General features: G+C 37.9%; 1 protein-coding gene across 1 annotated transcript; it reads left to right on the top strand.

Moving 5' to 3' along the window:
* Positions 1 to 9,772: 9,772 nt before the first annotated feature.
* LOC134365541 (olfactory receptor 1J4-like) lies at positions 9,773 to 10,714 on the top strand. Its single transcript, XM_063081660.1, has one exon. The coding sequence runs from the start codon at positions 9,773 to 9,775 to the stop codon at positions 10,712 to 10,714; it is 942 nt and encodes a 313-aa protein (XP_062937730.1).
* The last annotated feature ends 5,398 nt before the right edge of the window (positions 10,715 to 16,112 follow it).

Genomic DNA, 16,112 nt, shown 5'->3' with positions numbered 1-16,112 from the left:
AGAGAGAGGGCTCAAGAGACATGGGTACTTATGAGAGACAAATAATACATGATCAGGGAAGGCACCTGGAATAAACTCACCCCCCCAAACACTCCCCCCACTCCATAATTCCCTGGGAGTGAGTATTCTTTGGATGCCACGGTAACCTTCCCACTTGTGGTGTTTAATTTAATGTGCCAACTTGGCTAGGCTATAATATTCAGCTATTTAATCAAATACATTAGAGTAGTGCTGCAGAGATATTTTGTAGATGTAGTTTTAATATACAAGAAGTTGAGTTAAAGTAAAGGAAATTACCCTCAATAATGTGAGTGGTTCTCATCTGATCAGTTCCAGGTCTTCAGAGTAAGGCTAAAATTGAGGTTTCCTGGAAAGAAGAAATTTTGTCTCAAGACAAAAGCATCAACTCCTGTCTGAGTTTCCACCCTATCAGTCTACCCTATGGAATTTGGACTTGTCAGCCCCCACAATCACATGAGAAAATTTTTAAACTCTCCCTTTTGCTTTATTTTATCCTACCTATATATGTACACACATGTATATAAATGTATATATTCATATATGTGTATATAAGTGTTTATATGTGTGTGTATGTGTGTAAGTTTTCTATATACATATGTACCTAAAAGATTATTACCTCTTATCTTTGCCCCACTGGTTGTTCAGGAGCATGTTGTGTAATTTCCGTGTACTTGGAGTTTCCAATGTTTTGTTGTTATTTATTTCTCGTTTTATTTCAGTGTGGTCTGAAAAGATACTTAAAATGATTGAAAATTTAAAAATGCCTTTGAGACTTGATTTGTGGCTTTTGTGGTCTATCCTGGAGAATGATCCACACGCTGATGAGAAGAATGTATATTCTGCAACTGTTGAATGAAATGTTCAGTAAGTATCTGTTAAGTCCATTTGGTCTATGGTGCAGCTTAAATCCAATGTTACATTGTTGATTATTTTGTCTAAACGGTCTATCCAATTCTGACAGTTGTGTGTTAAAGTTCCCTATTACTATTGTATGGGGGATTTAACTCTCCCTTTAGGTCCAATAACATTTGCTTTGTATATCTGGTTGCTCTGATATTGGGTGCATGAATTGTTATACCTTCTTTCTGAATTGATCCCTTTATCATCATGCAATGATCTTTTTCTCTTTTCATAGTTTTTGGTTTGTTGTCTATTTTATCCAATGTAAGTGTAGCTACTCCAGCTCGTTTTTATTTTCATTTGAGTGAAATGCCTTCTTCTATCTCTTCACTATCAGTCTTTCTGTGTCTTTACAGGTGAAGAGAGATTCTTGTAGGCAGCATACAGTTGGATCTAGTTTTTTATCCATTCAGTCAGTCTATATCTTTCAAATGAGCAATTCAGTTCATTTATATCTGGGGGATTTTTTTTTTTAGCTTATTCCTTCCTCCAAACTGTACTTATTCTTTATGACCCTTACCTGACCAGTCACTCTCCAACCCCCTCCCTCCATCACCCCCACAACATCTCTAACATTCTTAGGTTTCTTCTCTCCTTCTGAAAGTTCAATGTATTTTTGTGATCTTCTCATTCTTTGTTTTTCTTCCTTTCTTCCTATTTCCTTTCTTCCTTCCTCCTTCCTTCCTTCCTCCTTCCTTCCTTCCTTCCTTCCTTCCTTCCTTCCTTCCTTCCTTCCTTCCTTCCTTCCTTCCTTCCTTCTTCCCTACCTTCCTTCCTTCTTTTCTTTTTTAGCACCCCGTTATGAGTGAGGACATGCAGTATTTCTCTTTCTGTACCTGGGTTGTTTCACTCAGCATAATTATCTCCAGGCTCATCCATGTTGCTGCAAATGGCAGAATTTCATTCTTTTTTATGGCTGAGTAGTACTCCCTTGTGTATATATACCACATTTTCCTTATCCATTCATCCCTCAGTGGACATTTAGGTTTGTTCCAAAATTTGGCTATTGTAAATAGAGCTGCAATGAACATAGAAGTGCAGGTATCCCTTTGAAGTGATGATTCCATTCCTTTGGATATAAACCCAATGGTAGAATTACTGGATCATATGGTAGTTCTACCTGTAGTTGTTTGAGAAACCTCCATACTATCTTCCATAATGGCTGTACTGATTTATAATTCCACTAACAGTGTAGAACAGTTTCCCTTTCCCTTCAACCTTACCAGCATTTGTTATTCTCAATGTTTGTAATAAGGGCCAGTTCTCAGTGGGGTGAGATAACATCTCAATTTGAATTTGAATTGCATTTTTCTGATGATTACTGATGCTGAACATTTTTTCAAGTACCTGTTGGCCATTTGTATGTCTTCCTTTGAAAAATGTCTACTCATCTCCTTTGCTCATTTTTTAAATTGGATTATTTGTATTTTCAATGTGTAGTTGTTTGGGCTTCTTATATATTCTGGATATTAATCCCTTGTTAGATATATAGTTTGCAAATATTTTCACCCATTCCATATGTTGTCTTTCTGCTCTGTTGATTGTTTCCTTTGCTGTGCAGAAGCTTTTTAGTTTGATGCAATCCCATATTTTTTTTTCTTTTGTTGCTTTGCTTCTGGGACCTTATTCATAAAGTTTTTGACCAGTCTTACTCCTTGGAGTTTTTCCTCTTTGTTTTCTTTTAGTAATTTTATACTTTTGGTTCTTATGTTTAAGTCTTTAATCCATTTTGAGCTGGTTTGATATATGTGAGTGGTATATGTCCAGTTTCATTCTTTTGCATATTGATGTCCAATTTTCCCAGCACCATTTATTGAATAGGCAGTTTTTTCCCCAATGTATGTTCTTGCTGCCTTTGTCAAACATCAGTTGGCTGTAAGTATTTGGGTTGATTCCTGGGTTGTGCATTCTATTCCATTGGTCTGAATGTCTGTTTTTATGACTTTTGTGTTAAGCTTTGTGTTATAATTTGAAGTCAGGGAGCATTATGCCTCCAGCTTCATTTATTTATTTATTTATTTATTTATTTATTTATTTATTTATTTATTTTTCAGGTTTCCTTTGGCAATGTGGGGTCTTTTGTTTTTACATAGGACTGTTAGGATTGTTTCCTTCTTTGACTGATTGGTTTCTCAGGAGGATGATGTTGAATTTCTACAAATCTTTGAATTTTCCAAAATTTCTCCTGTTATTAATTTCTAGCCTCACATAATTGTGTTTGGATAAAATACTTCATATGATTTCAATACTCTTAAATTTGTTTTGACATCTTTACTACGAGCCTAACATATAATCTATCCTGGAGAATGTTCCATGAACTTTCAAGGAGAATGTGTACTCTGCTGCTGTTAGATGAACTGTTCTGTATATATCTGCTAAGCCCATTTGCCCTAAAGTGTATTTCAAGTTCAATGCTTTCTTATTGATTTTCTCTCTCAGTGATCAGTCTATGCTGAAGGTGGGGTGTTGAAGTCCTCTACTATTATTACACTGCAATCTCCCTCTCTCTTCAGATTTATTAATGTTTGCTTTATATATTTAGGTGCATATATGTAAAATTGTTATATCCTCTTGAAAAATTGATCACCTTATAATTATATAATGACCTTCATCTCTGTGAAGTTTTTGACTCTAAGACTATATTATTTGATACAAGTATAAGTATAGCTGCCCCTGTTCTTCTTTGGGTACCATTTGCATGCACTTTGTCCCCTCACTTTCACTCTATTTGTGTTCTTAAAAGTGAAGTGAGTATCATGTTGGCAGGACACAGTGGGGCCTTGTTTTTAATCTACTCAGCCACTCTATGTCTTTTGATTGGTGAATTTAATCAATTTAATTTAAGATAATTGTTGATAGGTAAGGACTTAGCATTACTGCTTTGATAGTGGTTTTCTTGTTGCTTTGTAGATTCTTTGTTTCTTTCTTCCTCTTTTGCAGCCTTCCTTTGTTATCATATACTTTTCCCTAGTGGTATGTATTGTTTCCCTATTTTTTATGTATTGTGTGTCTACTATAGGTTTTTGCTTTGTATTTACCATATGACTTACATAAAAAAACTTATAACAGAATATTTTAAGCTGGTAACAGCAAGTTCAATAACAACAACTTCAACTGCATACAAAAGCCTTACACTTTTATCCCCCATATTAAATCTCTTTAATGTTACAATTTACATTTTTATATCATATATCTCTTAGCAATAATTTTTGAAGTACCCTAATGGAATATTATTCAACCTGAAAAAGGAGATATTTCCATTTGAGAGAACATGAATGAACATGGAGGGCATTATGGTAAGTGAAATGAGCCAGTCACAGAACAAAAAATACTCCATGATTTCTCTTATATGTGGAATCTAAATAAACATCAAATACATGGAAACAGAAAGAAGAATAATGGCTACAAGAAAGGGGTGTGGGGAGCAGGAATTGGGAGATATAGGTCAAAGGGTAAAAATCTGCAGTTGGATGCAGTGAATAAACCTAGAGATCCATGCACAGCAGGAGGAATATAGTTAATAATATTGCACTGTATACTTGAAATTTGCTAAGAGAGTAGACATCAGATTCTCTTAACAAAAAAAAGTACGTGAGATAAACACTTTAACTAGCTGAATTTAGTCATTCCACAATGTACACATATTTCAAAACAGCATGTTGTACATCATATTTATATATACATACTATGTTAATTATTTAAGTAAAAATAAGCAGGTAAAGTAACTATGAGAAATGATGGATATGTTGGTTGGTCTTAACTGTAGTAATTATTTCATTATGTATATGTATATCAAACCATCATACTGTACACATTGAACATGTACAATAAAAATAAAAACACATTTATAAGAGATGCTTCTAAGACTGCTACTCCCATGCCACCTTGAGAACAGTGTTATCTCATACAATGCATGTGGTGACCACACTGTAATGCGTGTAGTAGGGAGTTAAAAGACACATGTGTGGAAGATATTTTCAAGAGTGATACATAGAAAAAAAGAAAGAAAGAAAAGGCCACTCATCTCTTGCCTGTTTCTCTTGGGTTCCTCACCTTTGTAACTCTGAGTCACCTTTAGAGAATTCCAATTATCATGAGGCCAACATGCTGCAAGGAAGCCCGGGCCACACGGAGAATGCACAGGTAGGTGCTTTGTCTCAAGGCCCCAACTGATGCCCCAACCCACGCCCAGCATTCACTGTCAGACAAATGTGATGATGCCTCCAGATTGTTCCAGCCTCAGCCATCAAGAAACACCTGATCTTCAATTCTTCCTGCTGAGGCTCCAGACATTGCGGATCAGAGGCAGATTGTGCCTTTTCTGAAATTCCTGACCCACAGAATTCAGGAACATTATAAATCGTTGTTTAAAAGAAAAAATGAAATACCATAATAAAACGCTGAACTTCCAGAAGGAGAGAACAGACCTATAGTTACCAGAGCTGTAAGACGGGGAGTGAGGGGGACGAAGGATAGGGAGTAATTGGGTAAAGGGCACAAAAAGTAATTATGATTTGTGCTGATGAACATGCTAATAATACTGATTTCATCATCACATACTGGACACAAATACTGAGAGTCAACTCTGTAGCCCATAAATATGTACAAATTAAAATAATAAAAATTATTTTAAAATGATTGTTTAATGCTATTAATTTGGAGGTTGGTGTGTTGCACAGTAATAGTAACTAGGACAATTATTAGGTGATAGTTTTTGTTGCTGTTGCCTGGCCAGTGTGGGGATCTGAACTTTTGACTTGGTGTTAAAACACTGCACTCTAACCAACTGAGCAATCTGCCAGCCCTAAGATGCAAGTTTTGCTTGGTAAACTGATTAGAATATTAGTCCGTTAGGCCAATTAGTTTTCAGAAAAGTGGCTAAGGTTAGTGCTTTTGCATAAAGAATTTCATTTAACGCCCGCAATAACCCATGAGCAAGATACTATTACTACCCACAAAAGATCTGAGGAAACAGAACCTCATAGAACTTAAGGCCTTTGCTAAGGGCAACCAGTGAGTAAGGGACAGAGCTATTACCATTCTCAGATCAGTCTGTTTATTGCCCTTGGGGTCAATCTTGCCACTCTCCTACCTCCTGAACAAGCCTCAGACCCTGTCCTGCAGAGTATCTCAGGCCAGTGAGGAGACCTGCAAGCTCTCAGGTGGCAGTGGAATGTGTGCTCAAAAAGAGGCAGGGTCAGCGGTGTGGGAGTTTGCGAGGGTCAGGCTTTACTCTGGGCCATTCTGTGATGTGTGGAGAAGCCAACTCCATGCTGTGGTTACGTCAGAAGCAAGGTGAGTATGGCCACTGCTGCTTTTCATAACATCAACATCAACATCAACATCAGGGACACCGTCTCCTGTGACTCTTGAGGCTCAGCCCCTCTAGTTCCTTCACAATTCCCTCCCACGGGGAAAGCAGGAAACTGGGCAATTAGTCCCTGCTGGCTCCTTCCCTAGCCAGATTTTGGGGTTATTTTCCCCTGGGTATTACTCTCCCTGGTGAATGGAGATCTTCTTGCCAATTTTTCTGCTACTTGAAAATAGGCACGAAACGTTTGAAAGATCCTTAGGCCAGGGGAACTTCTGATCCTTGGATACTGGTTTTCCTGAACACAAAGTGAGGTCTCAGAAAACTGTCTTGACCTGAAAGTATCTAAGCTCACTAAAGATTATCACAGGTCAGAGAGAGATGGGAATCATCACTAATGTGTGTGTGTGTGTGAGAATATGTATGCGTGTGCATGTGTGTTTTTGCTGTTGTTTGTATTACCCAGTATATTTAGTATGCAATGGACTTACACACCCACTCTCTTCATGTAGGAAGAGTATAGATTGATTATGCAGGGCTAGATTAATTTCTTCTTTGTAAGGTGTGCATGTGAGTGTGTGTGTATCTATGTGTATGTGCTGTTTAGGGTTATGTTAGTGTGTTGTGTTTCACTACAAGACTGCATGTGAATTGAGTGAATATGATATGTGCTTTTTCATGTGGATGACTAGGTGTAATGTTTAATTGTGTTGTATTGTATATGATAATGTTTTATCAGTTGTGTGTAAATTTTTAGTGTGAAAGTTACACAAACCCTGACTGTTTTTATCTAGAATGAATATAGGTCAGAGAGATTTATGCCAGCATGCATGCGTGTGTGACTATATGAATTTTTTGGTGTAACTCAAATTCTCATTATTTTAATCAGGAATGGGTGTAGAAGAAAGGGAATTGAAATCATGATATGGCAATGTGTGTGTGTTTGTGTGTGCATTCTTACATGTTTGAGAGACAGACTCACAGACACATTCTCCTTTTATGTATTATCTCCTTATTTCAGACAAGTACAGGCAGCTCCAAGCGGGGTCCTACTGAAGCTAAGTTGGCAGTCAGTGCTCCTGTGATTTGAAGACACCAGAGTGCTGTGTGGATATTTTTCTTCACTGGCTCTCAAAAATGCCATATATCTATTCTTGGGAACTTGGTAGTGATTAAGTGCTTAGGGTCTGGTGTCATACATTTCTCAGTTAAAATCTTTATTTTTGACTCTTCATGGCTTTATGACCTTGGGCTTGACTTCTGTGAAGCTCAGCAGCCTGAAATGCAAAACGTGGTGAAAGTAGGGATTTACCCGATATGTGGCATATCATGACGTAATAAATGGGGGTTAGCATTATGAATATTGCTCAAATGCAAGAGATTATCAATGAAACTAGTCATTTTCTGACAGTCCAAAGCAGAGTGTTTTGTGCAAGGACAGAGGAAACAAGCCCATCCAAGACCCTTCATGAAACTCCACCTCACAGCTTCCCTTCTCATCCCGGAGAGTGTGTTCAGCTGCCTCTTTCACACAGGGAGTAGCTTCAGTCAAGGTTACCTTTTTGCTGTTCAGCCATTGGACATGAGGTTTTTAGTTGACATATTACCTTCTGGATTTCTCCCCACAGATGCTTGAATTCCAAGCAGAAGCCTGGCCCAATAAATCCCAGTGGGCAGCCAGGTCTCAGCAGGTGTTAAATCCCTGCGCTCCTCCTGGTCCCCTCTTGCCTGAGATGACCCATTGGCTGAGTTCCTCTCTGCTCTTTGGAGAGGCTCTTCTGTCAGGTACCTATGCTTCAGACTGATGGTCTCTCTCTGGATTCCCTTTCCAGGGCTTCCGTATGTGACCTCTAACTCTGATTCAACTCCCACTGGAGGAGTGGCCAGGTGTCTAGGGCAGACTATCAGAAGTCCTATGCTTGAGATGAGAATCCACAAAGTACTATTTGCCCTCAAGTGTGTGATTTCACACCTCTGTTTCTACACTAGTCACATGAAAAAAATTAACTACTGTACTGTCTGCTTCAGAAGCACTCAATAAATGTTTGTTCAGTAACACAATTAAATACACGTAAAAGCCCTTTGCAAATTTTCATGTGTGGTGTAAGTGACTGTACATACTGATTTGCCTAGGAAAGGCTTGTGTAGACCTGTTGTCCTGGCATAATTATTGTATATCTTCCCCTGTCACTCACAAAGGTTTCCTGACTTGGGTAATAAAATATAGGGTCATTAGACGTATGAGTGTTGGCAGAATATCAAACAGGGGGCTGGAGTAAGTTCGAAGCCCTGAAACAATTCAGAGGCGAGGTCCAGAATTTTGTGACAAATGAATGAGGGGGCAGGACCAGCAGAATGGTGACAAGCAGGCCGTCTGATTGTACTGACATAGATTGGAATGCTGACTGTGTCAGTTATTACTTTTCTGACTTTGGTGTAATTATTTAACCACTGTGAGACTTAGTTTTCTGATAACAGAAATTTAACAATTTAATATTATTAAACTCTATGTCCTAGTAGAAGTTCATGAAATATTAACTACTATCAATGTCAAGGCTAATATTGGGAATAAAGCATACCTAATTAGCTAACTATGAGTTTTAGTAGATGTTCCCAATCCTATAGCATCAGCACGATCTTAGGTCTCTGGGAAGGTTCCTGGGATCAAATTCTCAAGTGTTTCACTGAACATGTTATGCTCATACTGGAGGGTGGGGGTGGAATATAAGACAGTGAAGAAGAAAAAATATTTCAAATTTCACTGCCATCAGGAGATTAATCCCCAGGGTCCAAGGTCCAGGGATTCTCTGCAGATTCTCAGGGAGTGTGAAAGACCAGGAGGTTGACAATTTCTTTACACCAGCAGCAGGGTCTTGTCTGATGCCCACATCGCTTTTCTGTTCTATTGAGTTCCTGAAGTTTGATAGCAGATTTATCTATTGAACTTGTCCTACTGAAATAGTTAACATTATTTCACATATTGTGTATAGAGCTATGATGTGAGTTTATTATGTGTATTAACTCATTTAATCCTCCCAGTATTTACATAACTAGGTAATAGTAGTATTATTACTTTATAGAAGAGGCAACTTATGTACACAAAGAGGTACAGTTGCCCAAGTCCCTGCAGGTAGTAAATCATTGAGGTAGGAATCCAGCTCAAGCCACCCAGGCTGCAAAGCCATATCGCTTGCCCCGAACTCAATAAGGTGCCCACAGAATGTCAGGTCCAAGCCGGGAGGGGCCTGGAAAATTCATTTTCTTTTACACTCGCAGTGCCAAAAATTGTTTCTGGAAATGGTCAAATAAGTGAATATCGCTTTGAAGGAAATCGTGTTTTCATTCAAAATTTGATATGTTCTGTCTGTAGAATGGGGCAGACCGAAGATTCATTCAGCAAAATATCCAATCTGTCTGAATTTTGATAAACTCCTTGGAAAAACAGCCTGTGGCTGTAACGCACACCTGGTGATGATAACCACCATGTCTCAGGAGCTGATATTTCTTATTCCCTTCATCCCCAGCACAGAGAAAAGGGGCATGAGACGGGAGAACCAGAGCCGCGTGTCCCAGTTCCTCCTCCTGGGGCTCCCCATCCTGCCGGAGCAGCAGGGCGTGTTCTTCGCCCTGTTCCTGGGCATGTACCTGACCACGGTGCTGGGGAACCTGCTCATCATGCTGCTCATCAGGCTGGACTCTCGCCTCCACACCCCCATGTACTTCTTCCTCAGCCACCTGGCCTTTTGTGATGTCTCCTTTTCTTCTGTCACTGTCCCCAAGATGCTCATGAACATGCAGACTCAGCATCCATCCATCCCCTATGAGGGGTGCATTACTCAAATGTATTTTTTTATAAATTTTAGCTGTCTTGAAAATTTCCTTCTTGGAGTGATGGCATATGACAGGTATGTGGCCATTTGCAACCCGCTCCACTACGTCGTCATTATGAGGAAGGAGCTGCGTGTCTTACTGGGGGCTGGGTCCTGGTTCTTCTCTTGTATACATGCCCTGTTGCACACCCTCCTCCTGTCCTACCTGTCCTTCTGTGCTGACAACACCATCCCCCACTTCTTCTGTGACATCACTGCCCTCCTGAAGCTGAGCTGCTCAGACACCTCCCTCAATGAGCTGGTCATCTTCACTGAGGCGGGAGTGTTAACTCTCCTGCCATTGAGTGCTATTTTGGGCTCTTATGTCTCTATTGGGGCCACCATCCTGAGGGTCCCCTCCATGAAGAGGATCTGCAAAGTTCTGTCCACCTGTGGTTCCCACCTCTTCGTGGTGTTTTTGTATTATGGAACTCTTGCAATTATTTACTTCTTTCATTCCTCAAACAATTCTAAAGTCAAGGATGCGATTGCTTCAGTTATGTATACAGTGGTGACCCCCATGTTAAACCCCTTCATCTACAGCCTGAGGAATAGAGACATGAGATTGGCTTTGGGGATTCTTTGCAGAAAGGGGATTGTATTTGCTGAGTGATAGCTCCCCACTCGTTATTAATTCTTCTAGGGATGCTTCCACAGATGCTTCCTTGAATGAATGTGTTAGGTGTGTATGATAGATTGCAAAAATGGCCACAATACTTTGCATTTCTTCATTTCAACCGTTGAGTTTATTTCTCCACCTCTTGAATCTGGCAACTTTTGTGACTTTCTTTGAGTAGTCGATTTGGTGGAAGTGACGTTGTGAGAGTTCTAAGCCTACTGTAAGTAGACTCTGTGGCTGCTGCTCTTGGAACCATGAGACCATCATGTGAGGAAGTCACACTAGGCTGCATAAAGGTGGGAGGCCACATGGAGGAGAACAAAGACACTTCAGTATCAGCCAGCTCCTGGGTGACCAGGTAAGTAATTGTAGGAACATAAATGAGCCCCTTGTCATAAACTGAACTTAGCCAAGACCAGAAGCACCATCCCACTTAGCCCGGTCCCAGTCCAAATTGCCAGCCCTTGGAATTGTCCCGTAAACAAATGGTTGTGCAAGCCATTAAGTTTGGGGATGGTTTGTTATGCAGCAAAAACTACCTGACATAGTGACTACCCTTATCACCAGTGTGCTCCACGCTTTCCGTGATTTCAGTGGTCCCTCCCTCATTTTGGTCACCTGCGTGGATTATTTTCTCTGCCTATTTTTCTAGAACCCGCAAACTTCAAAACATCTAGGTTCACAGATACTCCGTGATGATATGTGTAATCTTAGCTTTAGATATACCCTCAGTAACTGGAATTGCTAGTAACTCTCATTTTTTGAAGTGTAGGAGTGATATTTATAAACATGTTAGGATACTGCCTTATCTGTGTGATGATATATGACTGACGTTATATATCAAAAATACATTAACCTCTTCTTTCTGAAGGAAGATACTGCATCAGAAATATGTGTTTCTTCTTTAAGAGGAGAAACGGTTTTAAGCTATAATCAGACGTTTGAATAACACTGTGTCTTGTATGAGTTATACCTGCTTACTCAAGTTGCTGTTACCAAGTTGAAATGATAAGAATTCTCAAATATGTTATAATATTCATCTTTATTTAGAATAAAATTCACAGATGGAGCCTTACAGTTGAGTTAGTATCAAGTGTCATGGAATATTGTTTCAGATGAATAAAAAGACATAAATAATGTCTAATATGAAATTCAATGTAATTCATAGTCGGTATCAATTTGTATAAATGAGATATCAATCAACTTTTTGGTTTATCTTTTTGTTTGTCATTTTTCATAGTTATAAAAATAACTGTTGCTTCAAGTGGTTAATGTTGAGAGTGCTGTCTTTTTAATGCTGTTGCTAGTTTTACATTGTATGTGATTGTTTCCTAAAACATAAACATATTGCAAAGATTTTGGCCTTATTATCCTTCAATTTGTTTGTTTCTGTTACAAAAACCCAACAGAGAAACACAGGGCAGTGATTCTTGTTTCCAAATTTACTAAACCAATATAGCACATGTTTTTGTTTTCATTTTTTGTTTTTCCTAAGCAGAACCTTCTTGCAGAGATAGCCTATCTGTGCCTGCTTAATTCATTGCTGTGAAAATGAGTTATCTTTTGCTTCACAAACAGCAAGACTTCCAGATAAAGAAAGCTAAATATATACATAGGTAATTAATACTTTTGACAAGTATTTATTATGTGTTTACTGTGTCCCTGAAAATTTCTAGACATGAAGAAATCAGACAAAAATATTTTTCCTTTGTACAGCTTATATTCTAGTAGGGAGAAAATAAAAACAAACATATAAATAAATTTCATGGTGTTTAAGTGCTCTAAAAAACAGCCATGTGAAGAAATCAGATGTGCGGGGTTAGGGTGCACTTTTAAATTGTGTAATGAAGATCGGTCTCACTAAGAATATGATATTTGAACTAAGAATTTGAGGCAGTAAGGGTCTAACCATGGGGATATCTGAAGAAAAACATTCCAGGGAATAGAAACAGCAAGTGCAGAGCTCCGAGATGTGACAGTGCCAGCTGTGTTCCCGGAGCAGAAAGGAGACTAGAGAGACTGGAGGGGGTGAGCACGTAAGGAGCAGTAGGAGATAATTTTAAAGTACCAGGTCCTGTAAGCTTTGGAATTTGATTATTAGTGTGAAGCCCTTGGACACTTTTCAGCAGAGGAGTGACATGATTCAGACTGTTTTCTTAAAAAATAAATTTTCTTGTGTATATTTAAGGTAAACAACATGATGTTATGGGATACATATGGATAGTGAAAAGGTTACAATTGTGAAGCAAATTAACATATCCATCAACTCACATATTTACATTTTTTTTTTTTTGGTTTGTTTTGTTTTTGTGGCAAGAGCAGCTAAAATCTCCTCATTTAGTATGACTCAAATACATTACAATTTTAATTCCTATAGTCCTCATGGTGTACATCGGATCCCTAGACTTGTTCATCCTACATATTTGCAACTTTATATTCTCTGACATTATATCTCTCCGTTCTCATTTCCCCCACCCATGGTAACCATTGTTTTATTCTCTTTTAGATTCAACATATAAGTGAGATCATGCAATATTTTTTTGTGTGTATCTGGTTCATTTCACTTAGCATAATGTCCCCCAGACTCAACCACGTGGCAAATGGCAAGATCTCTCTTTACTTTTAAGGTCTGAATAATAATTCATATATGTGTGTGTGTGTGTGTGTGTGTGTGTGTGCACGTGCGCGTGTGTGTATGTGTGTGTGTGTATTTATATAATATATAAAATGTCATGGTTCTTTATTCATTCATCAGTTGATAGACACTTGGGTTGTTTCCATATCCTGGCTACTGTGAATAATGCTGCAAGAATGTGGAAGTGCAGATACCTTTACAAGGAGGTGATTTCATTTCATTTGGGTATATGCCCAGAAGAGGGGTTACTAGGTTATATTGTAGTTCTATTTATAATATCTAATTAATTTTTAACTTTTCAATTAATTTAACTTTTATTTAATTGAAAAGCATTGATTGTACATACTTATGGAGGACGGAGTTATAGTTAAATACAGGGATACAATGTGTAGTGATCAAATCAGGTTAGTTAGCGAATCCATCATTGCAAAAATTTATCATTTTATTGTGTTGAGAACATTTAAGTTCCTCTCTTTATCTTTTAGCCATTTGAAAACATACGATAATTTTTTTAATTGAAACATATTTGATTGTACATACCTGTGGGATAGAGTTGGATATCAATACCTGTGTGCAATATGTGATGTTCAAATCGGAATAATAAGTATATTCAACATTATACAATGTAATCATTTTTTGTTTTCCTTTCCCTATTCTGTGTGAATCCCTCATCCCCTCCCCTTTCCCACCTCTGCTAACCTCAGTTCTGTTCTCTCCTTTTGAAAGTTCAGTGTATTATTGTGCTTGTTTTATCTTTCTTTTCTTTCTATCCTTTTGTTTTTATTTATTTGTTTGTTTGTTCATTCATTCATTCATTCATTCATTCATTCATTCATTCATTCATTGGCTACCATTATGAGTCAGGACATGTAGTATTTCTCTTTCTGTGCCTGCCTTATTTCACTTAACGTAACTTTATCTAGTTCATCCATGTTGCTGCAAATGGCAAAATTTCAACCTTTTTTTTATGACAGAGTAGTATTCCATTGAGTATACATACCACATGTTCCTTATGCAGTCATCCGCTGGTGGACATTTAGGTTGGTTCCAACTCTTGACTATTGTAAGTAGAGCTGCAATAAACATGGGAGTGCGTGTGTCTCTTTAACGTGATGATTTCCATTCATCTTGGGTAGATACTCGGCAGTGGGATTGCTGAATCATAAGGTAGTTCTACTTGTAGTTGTTTGAGGAAACTCCATACTGTCTTCATAATGGCTGCACTAACTGACAGTCCCATCAACAGCATAGGAGCGTTCTTCCCATTTCTCCTCATCCCTGCCAGCATTTGTTATACTCTCTTTGTTTTTTTTATAATGGCCAGTCTAACTGTGGTGAGATGATATCTCAATGTGGTTTTGATTTGCATTTGCCTGATGCTTGGTGATACTGAGCATTTTTTCATGTGTCTGTAGCCATTTGCATATCTTACATTGAGAAGTGCCTATTCAGCTCCTTTGCCCATTTTTTAATAGGGTCACTTTTTTTTTCTCTTAAGTTGTTTGAGTTTTTTTTTTTTTTAGAAAAAGACAGAGCAGAACTGTGGTTATTAGAGGTGGCAAAGGGGGAGGAGGAGGAGGTTTTGTAAGAAACCAGTTAAGGGTCACAAAGATTGAAGACATTTTGTAAACATGAGTATACTAATTATACTGATTTGGTCACCAAATATTGTACACATGTATTGATACTCAATCCTGTACCCCACAAATATATATAATTAGTAAAAAGGGGGATTAAACAGAAAAAAAAAAAACCAAGATGATTTTTCATGCTTCTTAGAATACAGGTCAAAGGATAAATCCATTAAATCAATGAAATCCACATTGGACAACAGGGCGACAGTATTATTTTCATCGATATTTGTCTCGTAAGGTTAGTGCACAGCATGAACTATTTCATGGCTTTCAGGGTGTCTTGGATGCTTGCTCTGGACCTCCCAATATCTACAGGTCACAGGGTAACAGACTCTGTGGCAGAGCCACCTGAGCCTTCTGCAGCAGAAGACCCTAATGTATGTTCTTGGCTTCTTTGTCAAAGATCGGTTGGTTATAAGCATATAGGTTAATTTCTGGATTCTGTTTTCTGATCCATTGGATGAAATGTCTGTCTTTATGCCATTACCATGCTGTTTTGGCTACTATAGCTTTGTAGTATAATTTGAAGTCAGATCGTGTAATGCCTTTGGCTTTATTTTATTTTATTTTTTGTGCTCAGGATTGCTTTGGCTATTTGGGTCCTTTGTTGCTCCATATGAATGTTAGGATTTTTTTCTTCTATTTCTGTGAAGAATGACATTGGTATTTTGATGGGAATTGCATTCATCACTTTGGGTAGTATGGAAATCTTCACAATGTTATTTTTTCCAATCTAAAAGCATGGAATGTCTTTCCATCTTTTTGTGTCTTCTTTAATTTCTTTCAGCAGTGATTTGTAGTTATCATTTCAGAGATCTTTCACATTCTTAACTAAATTGAATCCTTAATATTTTATTTTTCTGATCAGTATTTTAAATGGGCTTGTTTTCTTGATTTCTTTTTCTGCTAAGTCATTGTTGGAGTATTAAAATGCTACTGGTTTTTTAATGCTGGATTTCTATCTTTCAACTTTATTAAAATCTTTTATCAGCTCTAAGAATTTTTTTGTGTGTATGGAGTCTTTAGGGTTTTTTTTATAAGTAGGATTATGTCATCTGCAAACAGGGATAATTTAAATTTTTCTTTTCCAATTTGGATGCCCTTTATTTTTTTCTCTTGTTTG

Source organism: Cynocephalus volans, chromosome 17 (genome assembly GCF_027409185.1).
Source record: "Cynocephalus volans isolate mCynVol1 chromosome 17, mCynVol1.pri, whole genome shotgun sequence".
NCBI classification, from domain to species: domain Eukaryota; kingdom Metazoa; phylum Chordata; class Mammalia; order Dermoptera; family Cynocephalidae; genus Cynocephalus; species Cynocephalus volans.
Note: the sequence above shows the minus strand (reverse complement) of the source record. Positions and strands in the feature narration are given on the sequence as shown.